General features: G+C 48.0%; 1 protein-coding gene across 3 annotated transcripts; it reads right to left on the bottom strand.

Annotated features, from left to right (window-relative positions):
- Positions 1 to 1,068: 1,068 nt before the first annotated feature.
- On the bottom strand, positions 1,069 to 10,595 carry Fancg (FA complementation group G). 3 transcript variants are annotated; one of them, XM_048420372.3, is made up of 14 exons: positions 10,085 to 10,593; positions 9,835 to 9,928; positions 8,830 to 8,961; positions 8,188 to 8,390; positions 6,120 to 6,255; positions 5,849 to 5,979; positions 5,614 to 5,760; positions 5,327 to 5,487; positions 3,831 to 3,897; positions 3,384 to 3,670; positions 3,200 to 3,246; positions 2,544 to 2,699; positions 1,997 to 2,114; positions 1,069 to 1,857 (listed from the first exon to the last, which is right to left on the bottom strand). In XM_048420372.3, the coding sequence occupies exons 1-14, from the start codon at positions 10,175 to 10,177 to the stop codon at positions 1,749 to 1,751; spliced, it is 1,881 nt and encodes a 626-aa protein (XP_048276329.1). In that variant the 5' UTR covers positions 10,178 to 10,593; the 3' UTR covers positions 1,069 to 1,748. The 3 variants fall into 3 exon arrangements, 2 of the variants coding, with proteins under 2 accessions (XP_048276329.1, XP_048276330.1); XM_048420373.3 differs by having other exon boundaries at positions 9,835 to 9,925; XR_014997327.2 differs by lacking the exon at positions 1,069 to 1,857 and having other exon boundaries at positions 3,397 to 3,670; positions 10,085 to 10,595.
- Positions 10,596 to 11,269: the final 674 nt, after the last annotated feature.

Raw genomic sequence — 11,269 nt, 5'->3', positions numbered from 1 at the left:
AATTAAATTTTAAAAGCAGTGTGGTGGCACATTCTTTTAATGTGCCACTTGAGAGGCAGAGGCAGGCGGATCTCTGAGTTATAAATCAGCCTGATCTATAAAAAAATAAAATAATAAAATAAAAAAGTCACAGCCAGGCAGGGCCGCATAGTGAGACTCTATCTGAAAACTAAGTAAATAAAATTTTAAAAAGCAAAAACAACTGAGTATGGTGGTATTGACCTTAGATGCCCGTGCTCTACAGCTAAGAGCAGGAGGGCTGAGAGTTTGAAGCCAGCGAGTGCTGAAGAGATAGACTAGTTCTAGGCACCTTTTTCCGAACCCTAGTACTGAGTCAGCAGCACCCCAGCTCCTAATCCATTCTGTTGACACTGCACGCTCTTAACTAATCCCCCAGGCTTCACAATTCCTCGGGCTTTGGGAGTCCATACTCCCTGTCATAGTGCATAAATAGCACCTGGTGAGGAGGACTCAGGTTCAGAGAGGTCAGTGACTTCTACAGAGCACACAGCACTTCAGCAGTGCCTAAGAGCAAGAAAATCAACCCCAGGCTCGGGCTTAAGGTCCTTAGGCCCCAAAAGACAATGAATTGGCACTCATTGTAGTCCACAGACTGTTAGCTCAAATGGAATCCTGATTCAGTTGACCTTTAACCTCCTATCCCAGACTGATCTGAAATAGTTTGGCTCTAGAGATGGAACTACTCTGAGAAACATCTCTTTCATCCACCTGTCTCTGCCTCCCGAGTGCTGGGATTAAAGCTGTGCACCACTTGTCCCTCCCTTAAGTATCATGTACCCACTCTTCCTTAAGAGGCCTGTCAAAATCAGTCTTCAGACCTGACCTCACTCACTGTCACCTAGCCCAGATTCCTGTGCTTTCAGATAACAGAGCTAGCGAGATGGTTCAGTGGCTAAGACAATGTAATTGCTCTTCCAGAGAACACAGGATGGATTCCCACCACCCGTCAGGTGGTTCACAACCTCCTGTAACTATGGCTCTGAGGGACCTAACGCCTCTGGCCTCCAAGGGCACCCACGCACATATGGATAGCATACACACACATGATTTAAAATAAGTAATTGAAAATTTTAATAATAATTTTTAAAGGACTATATCACTGCTTCCTCGAAAGGATTAATGTAGCATTTTACTCATACACCTCAAGCTCTTAAATTAGATGGGGAGGGGGGCTGGGTAAGGGATAGGGACTGCGGATTATATATGAGGAATTGGAGTTCAGTCTCCACAATCCACCCTTCCAAAAGGAAAGTGGGGGAAAAGGGGGGTCTGGAAGGCAGGGAAGGCAGACAGAAATGGATGTTGGAAAGATAGCATCTTAAAAAATAACACCTATGAGTCTACCATGAGCCTTCCCATTCAACCATGTGTAGTAAGCAGATAAGAAATAAATATGGGATTTTACTCAACACACACACCAAAAAGGAAGAAAGGAAGGAAGGAAGGAAGGAAGGAAGGAAGGAAGGAAGGAAGGAAGGAAGGAAGAAAAGAAGGAAGGAAGGAAAAAGTGTCATGACCAAAGTCAATGATTTGCTCAAGAAAGCATTCTGGAACTAGAATGGCAGTAAGCAGACCAAGGTTCATAATACACCAACCTCATCAGTGGAAGAATTATTTGGGAACAGTCAGCTCCAACCATATTATCCAAAGAGGATAAGGCAAAGAAAACCCCTCCCCATGGAGATGGTCCACAGGGGCCCCAGCTCAAGCTCCTGGGAACAAGAAAGCTACAGGTCACAAGACTCCAGAAGAGACGTTCCAAACTCCTCGAGAAGAGCTTCACAGTTAGGGGGATGGATCCAGCTCAAACAGGTTTCTAAATACAGTGGAAGAGACCTGCAAAGCAAGAATGGTGATGCCTAAGAGTGAAAGACCGACATAGGTTTGACATCCTTTCTTCCTTTTGTTCCTCATGACCCCCACTACAGAATTCCAGCTCCCTCCACAGCCCCAAGTCAGGAAGATTCAGTCTTACCAGGTGGTTTCTTCCTGTGCTGGCTGAGTTTGGGCCTTCTGCCAGAAAGCAGCAGCCTCATTCTTCCGTTCCAATCTCTTCAGAGTCTGAAGCAGGTAAAAGGAACCATCTCTGTTGCCTATAGCCCCACCACAAAGTACAAAGACTTAGAACCTGATTTACAGACCTGGAGAGAGGAAGCATCTTGTCTACACACACACACACACACACACACACACACACACACACACACACACGAAACCAAAACTAGATTATTTATAACCATACTCTCCCAGAAGCCACCACTTGCCCAGTACAAAGTGTTCAATTGGCCCTGTTCCTACAAAACCATCCTTACATAGTCCAGATCTTTATGTCTGAGGACAACAGGGAGACCAGGGAATTCTTAGGAGCTTGCATACATGTTTGTTTGTATATGCATACATGGGTACCTCCTGGGTAATACAGTAAAAGCCTATCCCAGTCTTCCTATCTGGGCATACTATGCTTACACTTCTGTTCAAGTATTACCCCTCCTGTACAGCTAACGTCATACAAATGTACTCACCTGGGCATATCTGCACACTAAGGAGGAAGTCACTTAAGGCCTTGGTATCCTGGTTACTAGCTGCCCATTCCAGCCCACGGCTAAGCAGAGCGGCTACTTGAAGATGTTTCAGCACCACATCAGGCCTACACTTCTGCTCACAGTTGGAGCCTGCCCCTAGAGATCACCACCAAAGTCAGCAAGTATCTTCCTGTCATCCAAGACACACAGTTGCTAAACCCCCAAGTCCCCATCCTGCCTTTCCCAACTTTTTTATTTTATTTTATTTTTTTTTTTGAGACAAGGTCTTACCACAGAGTCCCAGCTGACTCAGAACTCACTATGTACATTAGGATGGCCTCAAACTCAGAAGTCTACCTGCTGAAGCACTAGGATTAAAGGTATGTGCTACCATGCCCAGCAGGTCTCCTGAAGTCTCCCAGTCTAGTGGATTGAAATACAATGGAAAGGGGAATTCACAAGCCACTTTCAGTAGTTAAGAAAAATTGACAATCTAAATTAGAGTCAGGCATGGTGGCAAACACTGAGAGGTAGAGGCAGGAGGAACAGAAAGTCATCCTTGACTAAAATAGTAAACTTAAGGCCAGCTGGTCTAAATGAGAACCTCTTTCATAAAAAAGAAAAGAAAAGAGAAAAATTTTTTAAAAATTAAATACCTTGTTCTTTGTCCTCAGGCAGGGCCCGAAAGAGCAGCTCGAGGCACCTGAAGTAGAATAGAAACAGAGCGATAAAGAGCTGACCCTGACATTAAGGTGACTACTGAGAACAAAGTCCATCAACCAAGGTCCCCACCAGAAGTCATCCTTCCACACCTCCCCAGCGCTCTGCTTCCTGACTCACTGGCTAAACTCACTAAGTGCCTCTTTTTGAGCCTTTAGTTGTGACCAGGCCTGGCCCTGAAGCAGGTGGGTGGCAGAGACCCAGATTGGGCAGTATGACAGTTCTTTGGTTCTTTTTCTGGCATTTTCCCACAAGGACATCTTGGGAAGCAGAGAAGAGGTTCGGCTGAGCAGCTCCTCACATACAGTCAAAGCATCTGGAGCTCGGCCTGCCTGGATCAGCGCTGCCGCCGCCTCCAGACACAACTCTGGTATACAAGGCCCTGTAGAGGAGGTGGGTGGGGGGAACTGGGGGAGGGAGGGAAGAGACAGTGTCCTGAAGTGGCATGACACCATTCCTGAGCTCACCACCATGCAAAGAGAACTGGTTCCCCAGAGAGACCAATGAATAGGGTGGGGGTGTCCCAACCCACCCAGCTAATTGCAGAGAACCTTAAGACACACCTACCCCTGGTTCTGAGTCGCCCAGCAACATAGCTAGCAGGTCCAGGTAATGTTCTGCAGCATCTTCTGCCCTGGAGAGGTAGGCAGCCCCTGAGTTTCACCAAGGACTCTGGCCCCCCCATAAAGGTTAGAATGCTCTCTTTGCTAATGGATGCCTTGGTTCCTGAGGAGTAAAGGGGGAGCAGGGTTTGGGAGCTCCAACCCTGGCTCAGTATATATCTATCCCATTTCAGGAGAGATGGGAGAGGTTACTGTCTGCATGAGGACTTCTCAGTTAAGGTCCCTCTTTAAGGCAGGAGGCTATGTCTTGCCAATGCTTTAATCACAAGGATAAGCAATCACACAAAAGAAAAAAGGGGTCTGGGGAACATGGTTCCGTGGATAGAGTGCTAGTTATGCAACTATGAGGAGTTTAGCGCCCCAGTACTCTTGTAAAAACCCAGTACGGCAATACACTTTTTTGTTTTGGTTTGGTTTGTTTATTTGTTGTTTTTTTTTAAGATTTATTACGTATATAGTGTTCTGTCTGTATGTATGCGTGCAGGCCAGAAGAGGGCACCAGATCTTACAGACAGTTGCAAGCCACTATGTGGTTACTGGGAATTGAACTCAGGACCTCTGGAAGAGCAGTCAGTGCTCTTAACCTCTGAGCCATCTCTCCAGGCCCTTGTTTTTGTTTTTTTTGAGACTGTGTAGCCCTAGCTATCCTAGAACTCACTCTGTAGACCAGGCTGGCCTCAAACTCAGAGATGCACCTGCCTCTGCCTCCCAAGTGCTGGGTTTTAAAGGCACACACCACCACAGCTGCAGCTACCACCACCAGGCTACAGTACACATTTTTTCCCCTTATTTATTTATTTATTTATTTAAAGAATTTCCACTTCCTCCCCTCCTCCCAATACCCTCCCGCTCCCCCGACTCCCTCTCTTCCTCCCTCACCATTCCCAAGAGCAGTCAGGGTTTCCTGCCCTGTGGGAAATCCAAGTTCCTCCCCCCTCCCTCCAGGTCCAGGAAGGTGAGCATCCAAACAGGCCAGAATCCCAAAAAGCCAGTCCATGCAGACGAAACAAGACCCAGTGCCATTGTCAATGGTTTCTCAGTCAGCCCCCATGTCAGCCACATTCAGAGAATCCGGTTTGATCACATGCTCGTTCAGTCCCAGTCCTACAGTACACATTTTAACCACAGCACTGGGGATGAGGGAGGAGTCAGAGACAAGCAAATCACAAGGCTTCACTGGCCAGTCAGTCTAGCCAAAACTAGTGAGCTCCAGGTTCACAGAAAGATCCTGTCTCAAAACTTACAGTATACAGCAATAGAGGAAGATACCTACTGTCAATCTCTAGCTTTCATACACCCCAAAATAGCCAAGTGGAAGCTCCCCCATCCCTGCACACACACATACCAAAAATAAATAAAATTTTAGAGAGAGAGAATCACAGCCCAGCAAAAGCATGAGAAATGCAAAAAGAGGCTCAGGTGAGCAGCTGGGAGACTCACCTCCCTGTCTGTAGACATCGACTTGCTAGCAGGTGCTTAGCCTGGCTCTGTGTGCCACAGCGAAGAGGAGAGGCTGGGCCAGGTTGTGGAAGTAGCAATTCTACCTCAATAAGAAGTTTGAGTGTAGAACTATGAATGGGACTATGAGTGGCACTCAAGGCCTAAAAAGAACAGAAAGAATTTAAATCTTTGAGCCCCACACATCTGTGTACTTCTGTCTTGATGAGTCACCCCAACACAAGCACCTGCTCAGTCCTCCACAAGGTGTCTCCACTGAAGCTCCTCACCTCAACCAGCAGCTCCAGACTCTCCAGCTCAGCTACTGTGTCTCCTAGTTGCCGATATATTCTGGAAGCCTCCAGAAGTGGAAGGGCACAGGTGACTCCCACCTTCAGGGCTGCAGTCAAGTACAACAGTGCTCTCTGTGGATTTCCCTACATGAATGGGAAGAGACAAGTCTTAGCTACCCTCACAAAGCATGCTGCCCATGGTTTCTCCCAACCCCTATAGCTTTATCTTTACCATCTTACGAAGACAAGTCCCCAGTGCTGTGTACACCTGGACTAATACAGACGGTGGACACAGGCCTGAGGCTGCTTCATGCAGGTTGCTTAGTGCATGGGGTAGGCTCCCTGTGATTAGCTCCTGGAGGCCTGGGGGCAATCACAGGACAGGATTAGAAAAGTCAGGAAACAAGATGGAAAACAAGAACCTAGAGAATTCCATGAAGATACAGAGAGCATAAGCCCAGAGGACCCCTTATGGAAAGAGGAGATGAATCAGGTTACTAGACCTTGGCGGCAGGCAAATGCTGTCAAAAGAACATCCCTCAAACTCTCAGCATCCTGTATAATCAATGGGGCAGCTGCCTTCTCAGCCGGAGGGTTCCAGGACTTTAGCAGTAGTAGCAGATCCTCAGAGGTCTCGGTCTGGAGAGAGAAGGGCAGTCAGAGGCTTTATCCCTGTGAGCATTCTGTCTCCTCCTGCCAGTCTATCCCAGTCTTTGAGCCCAAGAATCCTTCTGATTACTGTTCCCTCGTTATAAGAGAAAGATAACTATGGGGCAATGATGTGGGCAGGACAAAAAATCCTAGAAAGTAATAACTGAAGTTCCTTGTCACTCATATGCCCAAGTGGACCTGGGACATGGAATGTGCTTGGGTTACTATGAGAAGACCGAGGCTAGGAGGTAGCTTTAGCAGTCACAAGAGCCTTATCCTGACTTGGATTTATTAAGCTATTTTTAAAACTGTCCTCAAGAAAAATCCCCAACGAGGAACTAACCAGAGAAAGGTCACTCAAAAAAAAAAAAAAAAAAAACCAAAATACTGGTTTTAGTGGGCAGTAGTGGCACAGGCCTTTAATCCTAGCACTCAGGAAGCAGAGGCAGGCAGATCTTTGTGAGTTTGAGGCCAGCCTAGTCTACAAGAATGCCAGGGCTACACAGAAAATCCCTGTCTCGGGGGGGGGGGGGGGGAGGAAAAAAAAACTGGTTTGGTTTTTGTTTGGGTTTTTTTTTTTTTTTGCCAACTATCATAGCAGCATATGACGCTGTAAACTGAGAATGGTGGTACAGGCCTGTTACCATAGTGACGCAGCCTCTGAGTGGTGGTTCTCAAGTTCCTGATGCTGCGACCGTCTCATACAGTTCGTTATATTGTGATGACCCAACCACAAAATTGTTCCATTGCTTCTTCATAACTGTAATTTTGATACTGTTATGAATCATAATGTAAATATCTGTTTCTGATGGTCTTTGGTGATCCTGTGAAAGGGTTATTTGACCCTCAAAGGGGTCACAGCCCACAGGTTGAGAACCACTACTCTAGTGGCTAAGGCTAAAAGGATCATCTTGAACGTGGGCTACAGAGTAAGTCCAATGCTAGACTCAACAACTTAGTAAGGTTCTATCTCCAATTAAAAACATGAGAGCCAGGCAGTGGTGGTGCACACCTTTAATCCCAGCAGAGGCAGGCGGATCTCTCGAGTTCAAGACCAGTCTGGTCTAAAGGAGCTAGTTCCAGGACAGGCTCCAAAACTACAGAGAAACCCTGTCTCGAAAAACAAACAAACAAAAAAATAAGCCAATGAGAATTGAGAGCTGGGTACTGTGGTTCGTACCTGTAAAACTCAGCATAGGAGAGGCTGAGCCAAGGAGGACCGCAGCAAGTTTGCGGCCTGGGTACACAGTAAGAGCCTGTCTCAAAAAACGACAAGACCTGTCATGATGGCGCAATCCTCTAAACCCAGCACTTAGAGGCAGAGGCAGGAAGATCTTTCTGAGTTTGAAGCCAGCCTGGTCTGCCTTGAGAACTAAGGCTACACAATGAGACCCTGTTTCAAACAAGTGTGGGTGGGTGGGTAAGGGGTGGCATGGACTGGAGAGATGGCATTTGTTCTTACAGAGGACCCAAGTCTGGTTCCCAGCACCCACATGGGGGCTCACAACTATCTGGAACTCCAGTTCCAGGGAATCTGACCCCTTCTTCTGACCTCCATGGGTACCGGGCATGAACACTGTATACATGCATATGTGTAAGTCAAACACTCATACATATAGAAATATTTTTTTTTTTTTTGGTTTTTCGAGACAGGATTTCTCTGTAGCTTTGGAGCCGGTCCTGGAACTAGCTCTTTTAGACCAGACTAGCCTCAGACTCACAGAGACCCACCTGCCTCTGGCTCCCGAGTGCTGGGATTAAAGGCGTGTGCCACCACAGCCGGGCTAGAAATAAATGGGAAGAAAATGGTAAATGTATCTCAGCGGTAGAGTGCTTGCCTAGCGTGTCTGAAGCCCTAGGTAAGATACACAGCTATGAAGACAGGAGGGTAGGCAAGTTCGTCTTCACTTCCCCAGTTACCTGGCTGCCATGTAGGGTTTGCAACAGCAAGGCCAGATCCCCCAGGTGGTCAGTACTCATCCAGAGGATAGCCTGAAGGCTGGCCAGGCAGTGTAAGGCAGGTAGCAGCTCTGGCAGAAGGGAGGAGGCAGACAGGACAGAGTGCCACAGCTCCGGGAGTCTCTGCTGCAACTTGGGCTCCAGCTGATTCTGGGTCTCCAGCACTGTGGAGCACACACACACACACATACATATCATCATCTCTCAGCTCCCCACACTCTCTGGTCTAAAATCCCAAAGAAAACAATAACGCACCCTGAGGACTAGAAAGGGCATTGATCTCAGCGGAGGTCAACCTCACTCTGCATGTCGTGGCTATCCAGGTCTCTGTCTCCTGCCCGCTTGCCATATGTCTCCCTGCCTGGGACCAGCCATTGCTCGGGGACCAGTCACTGCCTGGGACTGGCTGCTCCCAGAGCCCGCTGCCTGCCGCCACATGGCCCGCCACCACCATTTGGGACCTACAGCATTTCTGCTGCCTACTGCCGCCAGGGATCTTGCAACATTTTTTAAAAAATCATAAAAGTGCCTCTCACTCCTCCCCCAGTCCCTAGCTTCACCTCTAAATCCAGACTGGATTCTTAGGGGCATGGGAGGCCTTACCTCTCTCTAGGCCCCTTTGGACATCCTGGGTAAGGTCTTCAGTGAAACCCTGGGCCAGGCTAGCCCTCAGGATTATATAATTACAGGTGACAGTCAGCTCCAAGGGGAGAGCAGGAACAGCAGCAGGGAGTCCTGGAGCAACAGATGCTGGTCTCTCAGGCTGTCCCAGGAAATACAGCCCGAATGCCTTCCATCCCAGAGATCAAACCCACTCCAACCAAGATGGCTTCAATAAGGAATTCATCTTTGGCTCAGACAACTTGGAGAGTAGGTCTCGAAATCTCCTGAAAAATCATTCTTCAAATGTTGCAGTGTGTGTGTGCATGTGTGTGTGCCCGCGCACACACGTGTATGTGTGTAGGGTAAGGAGGCATTCACCTATTGAAAGACAATTCCACCCCTGTCTCTTTTGTGCTTTAAACAATGTAGGCGGACGATTAGTTTGTATCTAGGGTAAACATCAGAATGAACAGTTGTTTTCTAGAAGTTCTTAGACTTTGAAAAAAACATGTGGAAACAGTGATTGTTCTGTTATCTACAGAGCTGTTTTTCTGAAGGAGCTGTACACCCTTTGCATGGTTTTGTCACCGTGAGACAGTTCTGGCACACTTGGAGCACCTAGAATTATCGGGCACTACAAACAGTACACAATAAGGACTAAAGTGACAAGGGTGTGATGTTGTCCTCCAGAAAAACATGCAGATTAAATTAGGGGCTATGGTATGAGGAGCTTGTTTTACCCCAAAAGCAACTTTTGTGTAACAGTCAACCAATATGCCTTTGCACTGTTGTTCGAGGTTTAGTCCATTGGAGGCTGGACCTCCCTGCTGCAAAGAGGCGAAAATTCATCTTGAAGTGACCTTTCTTTCTTTGATCGTCCGCACAATACAGACAAAACAGGGATCCCTAAGCCCCAAAATACTCAACAGTTCCAGAACCACGTAAGAGAAGCTGATCTTTGGCTGCTGGGGAGAGGAAATGAACTTCCTGGAAGCTCTGTCTTACCTTGCAAAGTGATGAGGAGCTCTTTAAACCCTTCCAGTGTGTCTTGAGCCAACTGCTGTCGCCTCAGAGAGGGACGAGAATCCCCAGTCAGCTGCTGAAATTAGAAGGGGAGGGACACATTTTCCAGTCCCTTCTGGTTCTTCGGATAGAAATCAAGTTCTCTTCCTTTCCCTAAGCTAGGGTGAAATCATTACAAAACCGCTTTCTGGGATCTTGAGGATACAGGACGAGGGTCCCAGCAACATCTTACCTTAGCCTGTCTAACGAGCCGGTCATTCTTTTCCCTCCACAGGTCCAGGATACTAGATGTTTTGGGGAGGGCTGGAATGATCTGGTTGGACATTGTCGCGGAGGTGGCGCCCCGTTGCCCGAAAAGGTTTTCTGATGGGTGAGGCTGGTCCCACCGATGCCTTCACCTTAGCCGCGAGGAGGGTGCCCCTCTCGGTCGCAGCCGGCGGGCTCTCGGTGGCCAGAAGTTCACTCACTCCTCGCCGCCGCCACCGCGGCTCTGGTTGGCCAGGCTGCAAAACTCTCTGCCGCGGTTGGTTCACTTCAAGAGTCGGTTCCCGCGGGAAACTGAAAAGAAACCCGGAACAACGAGGTGGTGGAGACAGGCCAGCCACAGGCCAGGTACAGACTGTTAGCCTTGGCGGGGGCCAAAGTAGTGAGACTAGGTTAGGGAGCGAGCCTTGACCCCAGAGTCTCTGGCCCCGCTCTGCCTTAGCACCAACGGCAACCCAGGTTTTCCCCTCCGTGGCAGGCTGGCCCGCGCGGTGCCTGCTGGGGGTTGTAGTACTGTGGAGAGAGCCCAAGGAAGGGTTCCCCACCCCCACCTCCACTGACCCCCTCCACCCCACTCCCCTATCAAAGAAATGTCTCTTAAAAGCTAGGGACAGGGGATTGAAGAAGTCCTTGGTAATCTTCCCATCCTTTCTCTTTGAGCAAATAGTCAGGGGAATCGGACATCCCAAAGCAGAAAGGAGAAAAAAGTACACGACACTGTTATAATTCAAAATGATTCAAAGAAGAAATGCAAAATCCCCAAATATAAAGCTTAGAAAACAAGCGATCACCTTCATGGATTTAACAAGTTTTGGTTTTGCTTCGCTGTAGTTATTTCTGAAGACTGGTTTTTGTTTGGTAATTATGTGTATGTGTCTGTTATGAGTAGGTGCATGAGAATACGTGTACATGAGGTAGCCAATGCCCTGGACCTGAGCTTCAGACCTGACCCGCCTGACATGGGTACTGGGAACAGAACACAGGCCTGCAAGAGTACAATATACTCTTACCCCGGAGCCATCTGTCCAGCCCAATGTTATTTTTGAAAAAAATCTCACTATGTAATCCTGCCTGGACTGGTACGGGCTTTGCAACCTCCAACTGGTGGTAGTCCTTCTGCCTCAGTCTCTTAAGTGCTGGAATCACAGGTGTG

Source organism: Myodes glareolus, chromosome 16 (assembly GCF_982192425.1).
Source record: "Myodes glareolus chromosome 16, mMyoGla1.1, whole genome shotgun sequence".
Classification (NCBI taxonomy): domain Eukaryota; kingdom Metazoa; phylum Chordata; class Mammalia; order Rodentia; family Cricetidae; genus Myodes; species Myodes glareolus.
Note: the sequence above shows the minus strand (reverse complement) of the source record. Positions and strands in the feature narration are given on the sequence as shown.